At 44.3% G+C, this 18630-nt stretch overlaps 2 protein-coding genes and 1 long non-coding RNA gene across 4 annotated transcripts in view; 1 reads left to right on the top strand and 2 right to left on the bottom strand.

Annotated features, from left to right (window-relative positions):
- The window catches only part of LOC117951790, a 265968-nt gene that overhangs the window by 80250 nt on the left and 167088 nt on the right, over nucleotides 1-18630 (bottom strand). The gene's annotated exons all lie outside the window — the stretch shown is intronic.
- Nucleotides 2978-18630, top strand: part of sh3bgrl (SH3 domain binding glutamate-rich protein like) — a 17351-nt gene continuing 1698 nt past the window's right edge. Inside the window, exons 1-3 of one of the 2 annotated variants that reach the window (XM_034883692.1) lie at nucleotides 2978-2996; nucleotides 8290-8457; nucleotides 16211-16396. In XM_034883692.1, coding sequence (XP_034739583.1) covers nucleotides 8413-8457; nucleotides 16211-16396 — 231 coding nt within the window. In that variant the 5' untranslated portion in view covers nucleotides 2978-2996; nucleotides 8290-8412. Of the gene's footprint in view, nucleotides 2997-8204; nucleotides 8458-16210; nucleotides 16397-18630 lie in introns of those variants that run through there. The other variant, XM_034883691.1, reaches the window with a different exon arrangement.
- hmgn7 (high mobility group nucleosomal binding domain 7) lies at nucleotides 4011-7391 on the bottom strand. Its single transcript, XM_034883693.1, has 6 exons — nucleotides 7154-7391; nucleotides 6157-6192; nucleotides 5947-5976; nucleotides 5224-5271; nucleotides 5010-5129; nucleotides 4011-4896 (listed from the first exon to the last, which is right to left on the bottom strand). Exons 1-6 carry the CDS (start codon nucleotides 7166-7168, stop codon nucleotides 4849-4851), a joined length of 297 nt encoding a protein of 98 aa, XP_034739584.1. The 5' UTR covers nucleotides 7169-7391; the 3' UTR covers nucleotides 4011-4848.

Genomic DNA, 18630 nt, shown 5'->3' with positions numbered 1-18630 from the left:
CCCCCCCCCCCCCCCCCATTTTCACCCTGCCTCTTCCCATTCACTCGCTCCTGTAGGTTACATCCCACCCCCGTAGGGTGCCGCCTGCCTCGCAGATAAACAAGACAGTCGCACACAAACCACAACAGCAACATGGTCTCAGAGTGGCGTGGAGAACCTTTCCAGCATCACCAAGGTCCGGTCTGCAACATCGGACTCTGGCTTTTTCCACACAAAATGTCAACTCATTGGCCTACCTGTTGGCAACTTGAGTCTATGTGTGTCTGTGTGTGTGTGAGATCGTGTGACAAAGTGTGACGTTCTTTTCACAACAACTCACACACATGTCATTCACACACTGGTGAACGCATGTGGGAGGGTGTGGGCTAAACATACATTACTCACACACTCATTCAGTCCACCCTGGGTGCGAGACCCTGACCAGAGCGATGTGGACAGTGGATGAGTGTGTGTGTGTGTGTGTAGGGGGGCGGGGCGGGGGGGGGGGGGGGGGGGGGGGGGGGGGGGGGGGGGGGGGGGGGGGGGGGGGGGGGGGGGGGGGGGGGGGGGGGGGGGGGGGGGGGGGCTGGGAATGCGTGGGATGACAGAATAGGGTATGTGCATGTTTGAAAAAAGGAAGGGAAAGGGGGTTATTTTAGTCAACATATCATAACCCATCATAGAGTTAGAGAGGACAGAATGAGAGTGCACACTGGGGTGGGGGCACAACTCCCCTGAGATTTAAATGAAGTGCAGACAGACAGTTAGGCGGGCATTCAGTTGAGGCAGCAAACATGCACAGACAAAAGATGAAATAATATTGGAAGAATCAGCTCTTAGATGTCAGAATGCCTCAGGGAGAGGCTTCTCAGTATCAAAGGCGTTAACGAGTAAGAGGGGCTGATCACAGGACGCATGATGGATGGACAGATCAATAGGAGGAGGAATAAGGGCTGCACTGATGAAAGAAGGCGGCGTGGCAACAGACAAAAAAAGACAAACAGACCACCGTGTCTGAGATAAGAAACTTTCTGTGTGATCGATATAAGCCTACATTACCTTTAGTTTTCACCTCACATCAATGCACTCCATCAATAGATAAACACAGGAGGATGCCGAGTTCATGATGATGAGAATTTGCTCTTAATTGAACTGTCTGGTTGAATACAGGTAAAATCAAACAGATGCATGCTGACAGAGGATTAAAAGAAAGTATGAGGGGGCAAATGAATGAAAGAGAAAATTTTGTTTTGTTTTTGAAAGCCTGGAAGGATCCACTTTTGAAGTGTCTTTTTGTGATGAATGCTGTGATCTGTCTCCTGTTTTTCATTGATTCCTAGTCATACGCCTCAGGGGAAAGGCATAATAACACGTGTTAATGGAGGCTATCAACTAATGAAAGGGAAGGCTTATCAAAGCTCACCCAGGCTGCCCGTTCTTTTAATACACCTGTCACTCCCCGATGTGAGTTGAGTGCAGATTTGTGTTGCACATGCGTCACTTTGCGACAAGTAGTCTGCAAGATGCTAAAGAGAGACATCTGTGATGTCAACACAGTAAAAAAGGACCACCTTAACTTAGTTGGTTCACTACTGGCTACAAGTTAGCATCAAACACAACTAGTAACTGCGTTACTGTGCAGCCTCCAACTGAGCTTGAAGAGTCTTCTGGTAGCTGTGCCAATAGAAATCTCAATCATTCCCAATCAGCAGAGACAGAGAGGTAGGCATATGTTAGGAGATAACATAGGCACTGGCTAATTACTGCTAACTAGTTAACAATAACATAGGCACAAGCTAATTAACATGCTAGTTAACATTAACATTTAATTACTAATATTAACTAGCATGTTAGTTAGCAGTAATTAGCCTGTGTCTATGTCAATGTTAACTAGCATGTTAATTTGCAGTAATTAGCCCGTGCCTATGTTAATGTTAATTTAATATGTTAGTTAGCAGTAATTAGCCTGTGTCTATGTTAATGTTAACTAGCATGTTAGTTAGCAGTAATTCGCCTGTGCCTATGTTAATGATAACTAGCATGTTAGTTAGCAGTAATTAGCCTGTGCCTATGTTAATGTTAACTAGCATGTTAGTTAGCAGTAATTAGCCTGTGCCTATGTTAATGTTAACTAGCATGTTAGTTAGCAGTAATTAGCCTGTCCCTATGTTAATGTTAACTAGCATGTTAGTTAGCAGTAATTAGCCTGTGCCTACGTTATCTACTAACATATACATACCTCTCCGTCTCTGCTGATTAGGAATGATTGAGATTTCTCTTGCACAGCTACCAGAAGACTTACAACTTTCAGACAGGTTGCTAACGTCATATCTACGTCTTCAAGGTCAGTTAGAGGCTGCGCAGTAACGCCTAGCCATCACCGAAAAAGAGCTTCTATTTTCAAGTCTCCGTCAGGATCTGTTGGTCCATTTCTTTAAATGTCTATGGTCTGACTCGACTTTATGCCGTAAACCATTTACATCTGAGCATGCGCGACTCAAATCTGCACTCGACTCACATTGGGTAGTGACAACATCAATGAGGCTGCCATGAGCAGAGCTCCTCTGTGTTTGAAGGAGTTAAAGATAAGGCAAGTCTGCCATCTAGCGGCGGCGCGGCGCAAAGAACGCTCTGCACCAACAACATATCGACAAAATGGAGCCCGCCGCTCGGCCATGACAATGCAGGTCAGAGGGGCTGCAACCTGGCTGCCACTGCTGCACAGAAGAGCGGAAGGAATCCGACATACATCCAACAATGGTGTGGAAAATCCTGATTTAAAGTTATAAGAAAGCTCAAGTCTTTAAAACATAAATATATATTTTGAAAAAGGACAATGCAAGTCTTTTGCACCATATATAATTACACAAACGTTGCCTTGCATATCAAAATGAGCATCAAGTGAGTGAGAACACAGTGAACATGCCTTCTTATCCACATTCACACACTTTCGATGCTGGAGGCAAGTGCACACACACACATACACACACACACACACACACACACACACACACACACGTCAAAGCTCAGAAAACCTATTCATCCTGTGTAGTTTAAATGACTACATGCATGTTCTCATTCCTGCTGCTTCCAGGCTTCTTATATGAGCCGGTGCACGTAGCACAGCATGCATGAACTCAATATGGAGCTCTTTATGTGATGCTGGGGATATTTTGTGTGCGGGTTGGGGTAAATGTGGGTCACAGCACTCATGCTTGAGTTCATGTAGAGTGAAATCTGAATGTGTGATGTCTAAAGGCAGATTAAAGATGACTTCCCTCTGTCATGTGATGGCTACAAGACAAGGGGAATGAAAGGTACAGGCTTCAGCTGCGGCCTTTATTCTGCTGTTGAGTGAATACTCTACTGGAATATTTCAACGAGTCACAAGGGTGAGTCATTCTTTAACAGACGAAGAATGGAGACGCAAATGTCTCCTATTTAGACACACCCTCTTTATGGGGGAATAGTGTCCCATGGCTGACCTTTTGCTGTCCTGACCTCCCTGTGGATCTACACCAACAGACCTGTGGGATCAGTCCTTTTGGTGGAAATCCTCTGCTACCACCCACCTAAGGTGGGTTTGGAGGATCAACTAATCTCCAGCTATCAAGCCTCAAAGGAAAGATTGGCTTTATAGAGTGGCCGAGGTCACTGGGGCTGTCAGAATCTTGGTTTAGGTCTTGCATGTTAGAAAATGAACGTACGCGGTCTGATTTGACATCTCTCTCTACACAGATAAACACTGAAAAGCTCTCACGTGGGCTGAATGGACCGCATTCGAGCGAGGTTACAGGTTTGAAGGCTACAATATACTGTAGATTTAAAGTTTTATTGTTGCATTTACTGACGAAACGACCACTAGAAATAAAGACACCCTGTGCCATTTCTTGAGTTGACTTTAGCTGTAGATGCACACTTATATAAGGTAACACCCCTCCTTTTTTAACTTCTAATAATTAGTGTGCATGTGGAAGCTCCCAACTTCAATCATTCTGTAGTTCTTAAAGAAACAAACGCGAGTCACATGATATCGAGGAAAATTCCCAAGACTTGTTTTTATTAAGAGAATTTCAGAACATAAGAGAGGGACCAGACACCTGCATTTGTCAGAGAAGGTTTCCAAATTCAATCGATTAAAAAAACCAGAGTGTTAAGAAAAGCTGACATGACAGCGTGGATTGAGCAGGAGCTGTTTCACACGCAGGGTCGTCTAGGAGACAGGTCGGAGGCCATTGCTGTTCCCGGAATGTTTCACATGTTCGTCTTCCTCTTTCTTATGGACAACACGCTTTTTTTTTTTTTTAAACACGATTTCAATGAAAAAAAAAAGAAAAGAAAAAAATAACGAGACAGAAGCAAAAAGGGAACTCACTGCACATTTAGGAGGTCTAAAAGAATCAGCCACATTAACATGGCTGAACCGTTATAATAAAACATGGAGAAAGGCTGAACTGTAGGGGGGAGGGTCTAATCTGTGGAGGAAGAAGAGAGGAGGAGGAGGACAGAGGGGAAAAAAACACAGGAATACACAACTCACAACATAGCCAATCCGGCAGGGACACACTTTCTACACCAAACAAGCCTTCAATAATCATGAAATGCCATTTAAAAAAGATTTTAGTGTGTTCATCTTGCTTGCAGACACTTGATATGACCACTGCAAATCTGCAAGGCGCTCCATAATCAGCTTTGCTTTTTGTGCTAAAAATCTGTACGGATACTTATAAAATCATTGATAAAAATATTCCTCTGTTAACAATACGCCTTGGAGGGAAACCATGTGAGAGACTTGGGGGGGCTGGCTGGCTGGCTGGGGGTTTGGGGGGAGGGACAGGGACTGAAGAGGAGGAAGCTAGGGCGTCGGTGCTACTCGGACTTGGCCTCCTCCTTGGCCTCCTCGGGGGCGTCCTCCACCTGTGGGACAGATCGTAGACGGGTCACGTTATGGGTCAACATCACAACTTTGAGGCGGTTTAAGTTGATTCTGCAGGTCTACGTCTAAATGACAGGTGTTGCGGTCTACCCACCTCGTTGGTCTTGGCCTCGCCGTTCTCAGAGTGGTTTTCCTCGTTCGCCTCCGCCTCTGCGTTCTCCTTTGCCTTCTTGGTCTTCTTGTCCTCCTTCTTATCGTTCACAGCCTTTTCTTTCTGCAGTGGCCACAAGACACGCCGTTAGCAGGCTGGATATTCACACACACACACAGTGTCTGGTTGATTCAGGATCAGCGCTAGCATATCTCACCTTTGCTGCCTTCTTGACCTTTGGTTCCGGCTTGAGGGGGGCTGGTTTCTGCGACGGACAGGAAACAGCCACACATGCATCACTACTTTCTTTGCTGATTCGCCATTTTTCTTCTTTTTCTGAAGGTATTTAAAGACTTAGGCTCCCATAAAGACACTCTTTAAACGGGTGACAATGGATCTTAACTCTTCCACGTCCCCTACAAGTAACTTATATAACACAGACACTGTCTGGAGAGTTTATAATAATAATAATTTGACTGTTCCTAACCGGGTTAATTAAGAAATTTAGACAAAATACTACAAGTAATCATTCTAAGGCACTCTAGTATGCCCACTATTGGTATTTAGTAGTATTTGACCAGTACAGCCCTTTTAACTAGCAAAACCATTTCAAAAGCATGCTTTATTTGTTTAATAAGGCATTATATTAGCTTGAAGAATGAATTCTATTTAAATTTTGCCCCATGCTTTAAAGGCTTTTATATATATTTTTCTGAAAAAACGAGTGCTTTGGCTTCTTCCTTGATGTCTATTAGCTTGAAGGTACTTTGGAAAACTTTATTACTACCTCATTCACTACTTAAATAACCTTTAGAGCTTAATAATGCTTAAAAAAAACATGTTTTTAAGTTTGGTATTGCTAAGAATCAAACTGAAGTACATGTTAACTACACGTGTTCGTGTAAATGAGTTTGTTGCGTTAGTACGTGTGTCTTCTTACCGCTGATAACCGAGCCGATCTCCTCTGGGGCTGAAACAAAACACACACCGTTATCGGGGGGGTTCTCATTCGATTGGGACTGGATTCAGGAAACACACATCTGAACTAAATTCTGCTACTTTCTTCCCGATGATGCCCTCACGTGTCCCACATGTCCCCCTTACTGATGCAAATTCAACTGTAATCACATGTATCAGGTGTTACTCTTACCCCACCATCCTTGTCTCCTCCTTCTGTTACCGCTGTCTGAAAAACACAAACACAACACTTAAAATTTGAAAAAATAAAACAAAATTGAATTATTAAGAGTTGAATTGGTGTTTAAACTCAGAAGAAACACTTGCTAAACGCTCCGAGTGCATATTACGGATAATTACAGACCTGCTGAAAAAACTTTTTGGTTTCAGGAGAAAACTACATTTTATGTCAAATCCAGGTCATTTTAAAGGATTACAGCCCAGAAATGACAGGGGGGTGCGTGATTTCAGTACTAGGCTGTGAGAGACCAGCCATGTGGGCCACTGGAGCCATATTTTGAGGTCTCAGGCCCCGTTTTTCCCTTTCACTCCCCCATTTCTTTCTCTCATTCAATGCATCAGGCTCAGATTTGAAAGCTGGCGCGGGAGTCTTTGCAAAAGGGGGAGGGACCTGCTCCAGGCGCACGGGCGCCACCTGGCGGCAGAGCCCCGCCATCGCAGCCGTTTGGGACTACGAACAAAGAGAGAAAATATTCAATTTTATCGAAACGCGACGGCGAGTGTTTGTTTTTGAGGCCAAAATGCAAAGTAAAGGCACTAAAGCATTTTCTAGGGCCACTTTTCGCCGGTTTGGGGCTGAATTGGCGATAAGTGAAGCGTTTGTTCTCGGTAGGTCGGCGACGAAGGTGGACAAGAGCTGCAAAGCATGGCTGCTGCTTGTGCTTTAACTGCATGGAGACCGAGAGAGACTTCTGACTCCCCAAAGGACAGCGGCTCGTGCGAGAAAACGCGTTTTACGGGCCCTATCCGAGCGGGAAAATATTCATTCTAACGCATAAAAAAATGTACATTATATCTAGAAAACAGGCAAAAATTACCAGCGAAAAATACCGGCTATACATTACGTTATAATTAAGTAATGTCTCAGAGGGATGTCTTCACAATCGTTTGCAATGCATTATTAGCGGATATTCCCCTCAAACTATGTCAATTATTTTGAGAATACGTACCTTTCTCTTGGGCATGTTGAGCTCTTGGAGGTTTTCTTACAAATACAACTAAAAACTGTTCTTTTTAGTGGGTTCAGTGCATGTGAAGACGAGTGTCTCCCTTTTGCTCGGCAGTGTAGTAAACACACTGGAACGGAGAGGCGAGTGGTTGAATGGGGGGAGGGGTGCGGCTAAAGGCATGATTGATAGGCTCTCAGCCAATCAGGTGACGCCATTCGGGGCTGCAGAACACTTGGAATTTCGGAGCCGGTGATGTTCTGAGGCGAATGGCTTCTTGCAGGGAGAGATGGGAGGAAGCCTGCGCGAATGAAAGGCCAGCGTTCGAGGACATGTTGGCTTCATATAAGTGTGTTCAATTACAGTGAGAAAAAGGCCGGACGGCGAGCCTGTGTGTACCGTGAAACAGGCCCCGGCGGCGGGCACCGTGGCCCAGTGTAAAGCCACGCATCCTCGCTGACTTGTCTTAAAACCGGGAATCACATCCGCAGCGGCCAGCGGGGACACATTTCACCATAAATTCACTTCGTGTTTGAGTCCAATATGGCGCCCGCTCCTTTCCGAAAACATTTTTTTTTGTTTGTCAGTCGCCTAAATTCGTTTGAGAGGAAAGCCTCGCGCCGTCTGCCCCAGAAGCCTGCAGGGGGCCCACGGAGCCCGTGGAAAGACCGACTGCACAAGACGGCGCTTAAAGAAGCTGTGCTGGAACACAAAAGCGACCAGAAGTGTTCAAAATCACAGCCGAATTTTTTGTTATTTATTTATTTATTTATTTCACCCAGCTGCCATTCCCTCTGGGACCTCCCATGACCAAATATACTAGATCACCTGTTAAAAATAGGACAACAGCCATTAAGGCTGGCAGACAATGGGATCGATGCTGAAATGATCAGACAAGATATAACCAGACAGTTCAAGAAAGGATGTAACCCTGTTATTGAACGTGTCTCCGTCCGAGTGTATGAGTGTGTGTGTGTGTGTGTGAGAGAGAGAGAGAGAGAGGGAGAGAGAGACCAGAAGGGGCGGGGAGGCAGAGTAGAGGCGGAGGAGGAATGCAAAGCGCCATCCAGTGCTGGGGGACACAGGAGCATTTGCGCAGATAGTCTGCGCTGCCTCTAACACACACTCACACACACGCTGCGTTTCAACAGGGGAAGTTGGTTGTTGTTTTTTTTTGCAGTCCAATCCGCCTGCAAGTGTCTGCAAGGAGCTCTGCGACCAACCGCTGCCTACCGGACCCGTGTCAGCACCAGGGATTCAACATGGTGATCAAAGTGTACATAGCGTCGTCCTCCGGATCCACGTCGGTAAGAGATGAAAAAAGAAAGATGAATATGGTTTATGTGACGTTTTAACCAGATGTATCTGCAGCATCCAGCCCAACTTTTACTGAACTCCCTAACTGATGCCCTGTCATCCTCTCAGTCTGGAGTGGTCTGACTCATCCCTGAGCATGCTGCTCTGCCTCTCCCCAACACTTGGACACAGTCTGTCAATTGTCCCCCTCCTCGCCCGCCCCTTCTCTGTCTCCTTTTTAACTTTGTCTCAGAGTTAAGAGACAGGAAGTTTGAGGTAGCATGCTTCTCTCTCGGCTGTGGTTTCCTGAATTCACAGTTCAGTATTTTTGTGCCGCTGAAACCCAATCTGACAACCAGGATCAAGGAATGCATCCAAAATCCATGTATGCACTTAAAAGGTCCTGTCGTACCCCCTGATGCCAGGATAGGGTTGTTCCCAGTCTGTGGGTTTGATACGGGGGACAGAGTCTTGAGTGTTGCCTTCACTGTCCTGCAGCCCTGAGGACCATCAGCTTCATTCTTGCTAGTTTCGTCCAGAGTGGAGAGGAATGATGGTGATGCAATTCTCCAGGGCCCCTTTTAGACATGCAGCTGCAGCCCTGGAAAACTCATGCTCTGTTTAGGACTTGTTGAAGGTCTCGATTTGGAGCCACAATGCCGTTTTCTAAATTTTAAAGTGCACTTTGCCTGGAATTCTGGCTGTATCGCACTATTCTTGTAATCAAGTATAGTTTGCTTACAGCTACTGCAAGTTGTGGAGTATTACTATTAACCGTGCTGTGCTTGGCCCAGTAGGGTGTTACTAAAATGTTTCATAGTGCAAAATTGAAAGTGCTGTGATGGAAATGGCACACATACACCAGCCTTTAATTGAAGTCCCCTGTCACATCATGTGGTTTTAGGTCGCCTCCCGGTGGATTTACTCTAATTGAGTAGCTTGTCTTTACAGCTCACGCAGAGAGGAAGTGATCAAGCACAGTCTCTTTTCACTTGGACAGCTCTGAGGAACTTAATTGCCCCCAAAGTAAACGACATTTGCAAAAGCTCAGCAGCAGTCTTAAAGGACGGCAGCTTCCTGTAAAGCCAGAGCAGTCTGAGTTTAAAGCCAGCGATGCCATCAATGTTCTACAGCCTGTCTGGGGAAACCCTGCATTAGCTTCCATTGATCTGTCTTAAGTAAGTCCACTAGAGCAAGTGGGCAAGCCGGTGGTCTCCTAAATGCTGCACAGACACATTTCTACTCATATGATCATCTCCATTTGATATCATCTTTTAGCGTTGGAAGAAAAAAGTAAAGTTCCATAAGTCTGTATGTGTCTTTTATCTTGGTATGCTCTGCTATGGTCTCTCATTTTTGGGACATTTTAGATATCAGATATGCTGTCACATTACACAGTTTCTTGGAATAAGTCCATGTCTGATTTATACAGCTTTTGTGTTAGAGTATCTCTCGGTGTAATGGTCGGAAGACAAATATATTCCATTAGAAACGGACTCGGTGGAAAGCTGCTGAGAGACAAAGTGTGGTTGAAACCCTCAGCTGACAGTTCGATTGCATCAGTGACTACAAAAGAATAGTGATTGCATTCCACTATCCAGCAGTGTCTGCTGCTACACAAATCCCTCCAATCTAGTTCAGCATGTGAATAGTGCCACAGCCACAACAAGAGAGACAAGTAGGAGTATTAAAAAAAAAAATTAAAACTACATTTCAAGCTTTTGCAGGTCAGCGACAGAGACAATTAGCCAGAGGGATGGATCCGATTCAGCGCCGGACAAGCAACAGTCAGCAGTATTCAGACGCAGATATGCTTTCTAAAGATAACACAGAGTTCTGGTCCATGCCCAGGTCATATTCATTGCTATTTATGTGTATTGATTTGTTGCTGAATCGGATCCATTTAACAACTAAAAGTTATCAGAGACGGTTCTATTTGGGGCCAAGGCTGGTAAACATCTCCATAACCATGTGTGTCTGATAGACGGAACTTTCATTTCTAATATAAGACAACCACAGCTGATGATACGATTAATATTCAAAGGCCAGATAGAGAGAAGTACAGTAGGGAAATGACAGACAATGTAGAACTTAGTTGTGTCAACAGGATTTCTCAACCTTTCCCATCTGAACGAATGGTTAGTAGATTAGCTTGGAATGTGTGTGTGTGTGTGTGTGTGTGTGTGTGTGTGTGTGTGTGTGTGTGTGTGTGTGTGTGTGTGTGTGTGTGTGTGTGTGTGTGTGTGTGTGTGTGTGTGTGTGTGTGTGTGTGTGTGTGTGTGTGTGTGTGTGTGTGTGTGTGTGTGTGTGTGTGTGTGTGTGTCCATTGGCTTCCACATACAAGTGTATACTTATTGTATTCCAATATGACAGTGCTGGAATAAAGGTTATCTTTGTTTTGCTGCTGTAGTTTGAGGAAAAATATAACATTAATGCCGTTATAAAGACCACAAACTATACATTTAATCATTGTGTGGATTTAACCACTTTCTGACAGAAAAATGCAATATTATATAATATGATTATATCGCTCGCCCGAGACACACGTCTGAAGACTGCTCTTCACTGGGGCCGCTGGCCTGCACTCATCGCTCTCTTCCTTTTGTCTTTTTTAAAGGAAGTCGGGAAGCCGACATCAAAGCCTAAATTTACAACTCATTTTAAAAAGGTCATAAATTAATCTTAGAGTAGCCTACTGCCTTGTGTACCGCTGCACCAATGAATGAAATGCAGAGGAGAATTAAATTTTAAGAGCATCTGTTGAGTGTTTGAGGGTTATATATTTGTACTTTAGAACATAATCGCTGTCGACCAATCAAAATGCATGTTTTATTTCCGCTATTCACAGTAGGGGTCATCTGACGCCTCCCTATACGCTATCATCACGATACTTATGTCACAATACGATATAATTGCGATTTTAAACATATTGCGATATTCTGCATTATATTGCAATTTTAATATTTATTCCCAATTTCAACTGATGTCCCCAAAAGGAAACTTTGTCAACATGTGTTTCATCTAAAAAGAAACATTTCTCTGTCCGTTCATCTCACTTCAGTTTTATTGCTGCAAAATGGGATTGTCTAGCAGACAAAATGACCAACACATATATAATAAAAGATCGATACTTGGCTTCTGTGTATCGATACAGTATTGCCACTGAAAATATCGCAATACGAGGCTGTATCGACCCCCCCCCCCCCCCAAATTCACAGTTTGTTCCGCAATCTCTCTCTTGTACAATAAGGTATTCAAGTACAAAACACTAGTTCTGCTGGTGTACAGCTGGACCGGAGTATGTGACAACGTTACCTGGTCACTGAATGTGACATGTAAACCCCCCCCCCCCCCCTATATAGCACGTGCACTAACTGGTATGCATCGCACCCAGGTTGTGACCCAGGTCTAGGGCCGGGTCCAGAATTCAATACTTTTTTAAGGCACCGACCGAATTTCCTCTAACGTTTGAGTTTCGAAAATTGCAAATCTCACATCTCATCAGAGTCAGTGAGCCAATAAGCATGCAGAATGCTTCTACTCAGATCTAAAAATGTTTGTTATAGGTTGTCTAATGCAGGTAAAACTCGACGTTACACACAGAGACGTTGTAGGAGCTGTAATGGTGTAACGATCCCAAGCCCTACCCCGGTCCCTTCTGAATGAGGGATCCACCCATGTTGACTGGCTTAGTTTGAATTGACAAAACAAGGGTTAAACACCGGTTTGAGCAAAGCTCCCCTGACCCCTGACCTGTGCTCGTTCCTTGTAGTGTGGTGTCCCTGCAAACCAAACGTGAGCTGACATCACCGTAATCCCGCTTAGAAATGAGAAGCAGAATTTCTGAGTCACCTGAAGAATGGTGTTGTGAAATCTCCACAGACTTCTTGTGTTACCGTCAATGGCTTTTAAAGATTAGGTCATCGTGCAACATACCCATGTCCTGATGTGAATCTCAGCTGTGACCAAACAAAAAGCAAATACATACACTCATATTTGTACATGCCATACACTAAAGTGAAGAGTACCACCTGTTTCCAGGGCAAATTTGGATAGCAAACTAGGCTTTTCATTAAAATCCACACATGTAAATACACACCTGTAGCAGAGCATTTAGACTGTGGAGCGCTAACTGGAAATGGAAAACGTCTGTGGAAAGAGCCAAAGAAATTGGCCAGCTCGACAGCACATTTACTGCCCCATTTCCCTTAATGCACGACACGCCACGCTATGGTACAATTTCCTCATTGCCACTATGAATGGACTGGGAATCAGTAACAACTTGGGAATATATTTCTGGTGTGTACAGCATTGTTCATGTCCAAGGTTGATCTGCTCTTCTTCCACTGTAGGTTTGACAGTAGGACCTGTAGGTCAGGCTTGAGTCAGTCAGTCAGTCAGTTTGTTGAAAGGCTGTTTTGTGGCCTTTTGCTGTCGTTTCCCTTTCAGGCAGCAGCAGCAGCGAGGCCTCGCAGCCGGAGCAGCAGTGGAAGGCTCTGTTGGAACAATGTTGTAATAATGACTGAGCTCAAGATTGGGTGGAGGCTACTGCTGCTGTTAAATTCCACCAAGCGATATCAGACTTGAACTAATCAAGATCAAAACCTTTATCCCAAACAAACACACCAGAGCCAGGGTGGATTCCATGTTTGCTTTAGTCCAGACTGGATTTTCCTGCATTCAAATGGACTCCCAAACCCTTAGAATGGGATTTTAGTCTATAAGTTTGTACAGAATGTTTGACAAATGCCAATGGGTTTTTTGTTACATGAGTAAATTGCATATGAATTGACCCCCGGCTTCGAGTAGAGATAACTGATTGAATCAGTGTCCACTGCATTGATCCCAGTCCCTGTTGTGGATACAGCGCATCCAATCAATGCGTGGCCTGGCCTGGCCTTGTCTGCCGGCTGTAAATGCCTCCGCTCTGACTTGTTTTCAGGGATCAGCTCTGAATTTTAGCATGCTAACATTTGCTAATTATTAGCTCTCTCAATCCAGAGTTCAGCCAAGGATGATGGGAATGTCATAAACCAAAGTATTAGACACATTTAAATTGGATCTGATGACGGCGCTAGAGCAGTCTGGGACTCACCAACGGTTTAAGGTCCCATGGCGTGAAAATGTCACTTTATGAGGTTTTTTAACATTAATATGAGTCCCCCTAGCCTGCCTATGGCCCCCAGTGTCTAGAAATGGAGATAGGTGTAAACCGAGCCCTGGGTATCCTGCTCTGCCTTTGAGAAAATGAAAGCTCAGATGGGTCGATCTGGAATCTTCTCCTTGTGAGGTCGTAAGGGGCAAGTCTACCTACCCTTTCTCTGCTTTGCCCGCCCAGAGAAGTTGGCCCCCCATGAGAGAGAGAGACATCAGGGATTTCAAACAAGCAAAATGGCAGTTGGTCAAGGCCGCACCCCCAACCTCCACCTTCAGATACAGTATTAGGGACCAATAAGGTCTATATAAAGAGACTTCAGATACAGTATTAGGGGACCACTAAGGTCTATATAAAATCACCCAAAAGCAGCATGTCATGGGACCTTAAACCTAATTCTATCTTGGACAGTAGATGTTGAGATATTTCACAGAATAAGTCATCTCTTTGGCCTAGTGGTGACATTATAGAAAGATATTCCTTTAAGAAAAATGTCAACCTCTTGCTGCATACCAGGGAAACACCAAACTCAGTAGCATTCATCACCTGTGGACCGTGCATGTCTGTTCTAAACGACATGGCCATCCAGTCATTGAAAGATATTAGAGTCAGGACCAAAGTGACCAGTAGGCTACTGCCATCCACAGAGCCATGCTGCTAGCATGGCTAAAACCCAGAAGTGTTACTACCTGATTCACGTGTGGACAAAACCATCAACACAGAGACAACATCTCTCCTACTTTTGCATTTTCTCATACTCAATGTCAGTTTGAATTTGCATACCAACGCAAACTATGTAGGTGTTGTAAGAGAACGTCTGGATTAAGGACATCAAGACCTGAGGCCTACAGGCCCTGCTGGCTCATCACTCTCACTCTCACTGTGACTGAGGAGTAACTTCTAGCGTTCCAGAGACAATGAGTAATATAGGGCAACAGGTTTATTTAATAGTTGTTTATTACCACACCCAAAGGCAAAGGCAGCCTGTTTTCTTTTCTACTAGTGTTACCAGGAGCTCCACTAAAGACCCCAGAGAGCAATGCAAAGGGCCAGAGGGGGCAGAGCTGGGAACTCTCAATGTGCAATTAGAGGTAGGGGCAGATGGCATGAGGCCAGCGTGGCCTAGAAATTAATTTAGCTTGGCAACAGTCCAATGCAGGCTGCTTGGGTAAGGGCCAGAGTGAACCAAAAGAAAGAAGAAAAGAAGAGAAAGTGGATCATTGTGCACAACTTGTCATGTTAGCAATTTAGGATGAAGTTATTGCTGTTTCGGGTACCAGCTTAATGTGTACTATGTCAATCAAAAAGGGAGAAAGAGCAGACTGTGCGGATTCTTCCCTCAGAGGGAGGATTGCCTGTGTTTACAGACAGGGAGTTAAAGTGAGTCTGAGCTCATGGCGTTCCACTCCGTTGCTGGTTTCCAGAGCAGGTGGGCAAAGAGCTGGTTTTGGGACTTTGGCCTCTGGAGTGCAACTGCCAATAAACGATTTTAAACTGCGCCCCGGCTAATCTGGCAGCATTGTCAGCTCCCTCATTTCCATAGCTCACTGTTGTTTCAGCAGATGGCTGAATAACAAATAATCCACCTGTCTCGTCTGCATGCCACAGAGCTGGGAGGAGCCCTCGTGGAGGTGTCTGGGCTCACAGGAAGACAATAAATGCATTATCTCTCACAGAACCTTGTGCTTTCGTTTGATTGTTTGAGTGTGCGTGTGTGTATGCGCGCGTGCGCAGCTGAGGCTGTATGTGTGTGTCTCCTTGCAGCAGGCCTTATTTGGCTTGTGTTTGACCAGTTACCTCCTCCCGAGTCCCGGAGGAGCTCCTGTTTCCGTCTGGCCTTGTAGGGCCATCCTCCATCTTACACACACCCACTGAGACCTCATTGGACCACAATTTCATATACTAAATCACACACACTCACACACACACAGCCATAGACATAGATACAGAAGCAGGAACAACACATCCAGACAAGCATACGTTTCTATCCGTTGTGTAGTACTTTGCCCTGTGTGACTGTATTTGGGTTACTCTGTGCCAGAGCAACTTGAAGGATTTACCTGATTTTGACTGATATGAGGGCCCGTAGGGTGTTGCATATTGTGTACTTCCTGTTGGGTCGTAGCGTTGGTTATTTGCATCCTGTTAGAGATAACAAGCTTGTGGTTTTGCATCAAGCAGGATGGAGTTGTTTAAAAGTGTCACAAACCAGACAAGTGTTAAAAATGGTGCAACAGTACAGCCTTTTCTTCCTTTGTGGGCAATTTCCTCTCCTTTTTATTTTGTGAAAATGATAGGTTTTGGCAATTTATCAAATTAAAAATATGCGACAGTGGTTCCGTTTTAAACAATAATGTGAGAATGATGATGGGAGTTACCGTCCTCCTCGCTATTTGGCATTTTTCATTCCGATAAAACCCAATCCGTCCCTGCTTGGCCTTGACCGAGTTCAGCCTCTTCAGTAGACTCTTACCACTTCCTCACTTGTGTTCTCTATAGAGCTGCAGCAGCCTGATGACAGTATGGTGAACCCATGTGTCCTCATATGGCTGAAAGTTAACACACGTCTGCCACCCTCCCTCATGCCCCCCCCCCCCCCCCCCCCGCAGATTAAAAAGCAGCAGCAGGATGTGATGGGCTTCCTGGCGGCCAATAAGATCGAATTCGAGGAGTGTGACATCGCAGCCAACGAGGACAACAGGAAGTGGATGAGAGGGAATGTTCCGGAGGAGTCCAGGCCGGCCACGGGGAACCCTCTCCCCCCACAGATATTCAACGAAAACAAATATTGCGGGGTGAGGAACACACGCACATATGCTTTGAATTAATAGAGTACTACCATGATACTACCACATACTCATCTCCTCAGTACACACACAGCTTTGAAGGCTGATTCTGATGTTTTTAGACTAAATATGTCCAAAGCTGTGTTAAATAATATTTTTGTATTAACAGTAAATGAAATTACTCTGTGTAATGTGAAAAATGTTACCCGTGGTGACGGACCCACAGATTTTTTAAAAAAGATTTTGCGCTTTGTGTCCGCTAGAGTTAATAAAAAAAACTAATATGATTAAATTATTTATGATTAAACTTAATATTCATCAAATTAAAGATTTAGAATGGATCTACCATAAAGTTATCATGGCAGAAGGCTTCAAAACGGCAGTAGTTCAACATGTTGGCATAAGAGAGTTATGAGGAGCTGAGAGTTAGATTAGCTGTCCGTTAAATATGTAGCTGGAGCCAAAAGCTGGGGAGCTTAGCTTAGCACAATGACTGGAAACGGAGGGAAACCGCTAGCCTAGCTCTGTTCACAGGTAAGAAAATCTGCAAAAACGTTAAAATATATGCACATAACCGCTCAGTAAACTGCAACTTTAGCAATGTTTTTTCACTTTGGTTGTTGAATAGATGAGATTGAGTCCAAGACAAGTCCAAGACCAGCACTAGTCGAGTCTAAGTCCAGACCGAGTCCAAAGAGGTTCGAGTCCAAGACAAGACTGAGCCCAAAATGGTTCGAGTCCGAGTCAAGACCGAGTCCAGGACAGGAAAAAAAAGTCTATCAAGACAATCATTTTGGGTTTTACTTTCCCTCCAATATTATTATCAACATAATAAAGACACCCGGACTCGGTTGAGACCAAAAGCCCAAGAACCATATCTGGCAAGACCAGGGGCCTCGACCGAGAGAAGTCTGAGTCCAAATACTAGCGTGTACGAGACAAGTCCGAGACCATAGAAAAACGGTCTCGAGTCTGGACTCGAGTCCAAGACCGGACTCATAGGACTACAGCCCTGATTCATGATATGAAGTATTAAATAGTGAGTGCTGGTAGGCAGATTGCTTTACCTTTGGACAGACCTGTTTCCCGATGGGTAAGTTAGTGGTTAGTTAACTGCCACCTTGCAAAGGTACAATTCTCAGAAGTGAACAGTTGATATGGAGTTAATAAAATGAGAGCTTTATGTCCTGTGGTAGCAGATGCTAGTGTACCCCCTTCAGATGGACACATGGCCTAAAGCCTCTTGTCATGCTGTGCAGTGAACGTGAAGTTGCTGTATTGAATGTCACGGACAAAGAGAACAGCATTTCCCAGTGTACTTGCAGCTGTACAGCCCTTTTTATGAAAATCTGTTTGTGTGTGCGTAGCAGTATGTGTGTGTGGGAGCGAAAGCAGCGAAAACAAAGGAATGAGAAGGAGTGAGGGATCCGTAACGAGAGAGACTGCAGGCGTCTGAACAGTAAAGGAGTGAATGTGTTGTCTTGTTTGCTGTGGGTTACATTGTGAAAGACAATCGAGTCCTATCAGATCTACCGAGGCCTTTCCTGGACAAATATCACGACCCCGGCAATGACTGTCACCCTCGGGTGCTGATCCGTAATTTCAGATCATCATTCCTCAGGTTTGGAGCTGATCCTCCCATCGATCTAGGGCTGTGCAATTCACCGCTTTAACCCTCGAAATTGAAAATCAACACTTTTGTTGACACTTTTTCTCAATGTTTTTAACTTTTTCTTAAGTTTTTTCCCTTTTTCAACACTTTTAACACTACGTAACACTAACTTCTTAACTTTAGTTTTACAATTATTTTTTGAATTTATGGTCAATAAACCTAAATTTTAAGAAATTATACGTAATGTGTGAGTTAGAAAAGCAGAAATAAAGAATTGTTTAGACTAAAATTGAAGGAATGGATGTTGATGGATAATCCCAGACTGGAATATGTCAACTTTTACTCGAAACCACTTCAATGTTTTTTCAAATGCTATAAAATTGAATAAGACGCCCCCAAAATTTGAAGATTTGTTCTTGCCAAAGAGCGTTGTGGAGTCAATCATGTTATTTGGGCGAATTAAAAAGATTTATTTTTTTATTTTTTGCATGTAAACTCTCATCACTGAATGATTCAAACGTCAAAAGCATTAAGGGGGGCTCTATAGAGAAACCAGTAGGGGGGGCTCCATGGAGAAACCAGTAGGGGGGGCTCTATGGAGAAACCAGTAGGGGGGGCTCTATGGAGAAAC

This window comes from Etheostoma cragini, chromosome 10, assembly GCF_013103735.1.
Source record: "Etheostoma cragini isolate CJK2018 chromosome 10, CSU_Ecrag_1.0, whole genome shotgun sequence".
Classification (NCBI taxonomy): domain Eukaryota; kingdom Metazoa; phylum Chordata; class Actinopteri; order Perciformes; family Percidae; genus Etheostoma; species Etheostoma cragini.
The sequence above is the reverse complement of the archived record's forward strand: the minus strand, read 5'-3'. Positions and strand labels throughout refer to the sequence as shown.

Bases quoted from the DNA above. Each gene is read 5' to 3' on its own strand.
- hmgn7 (XM_034883693.1), bottom strand. The intron at 5,130-5,223 runs GTGAGATATGCT...TGGCCACTGCAG, and splicing joins AGGTCAAGAAGGCAGCAAAG to AAAGAAAAGGCTGTGAACGA. The intron at 4,897-5,009 runs GTGGGTAGACCG...TCTGTCCCACAG, and splicing joins GCGAGGCCAAGACCAACGAG to GTGGAGGACGCCCCCGAGGA.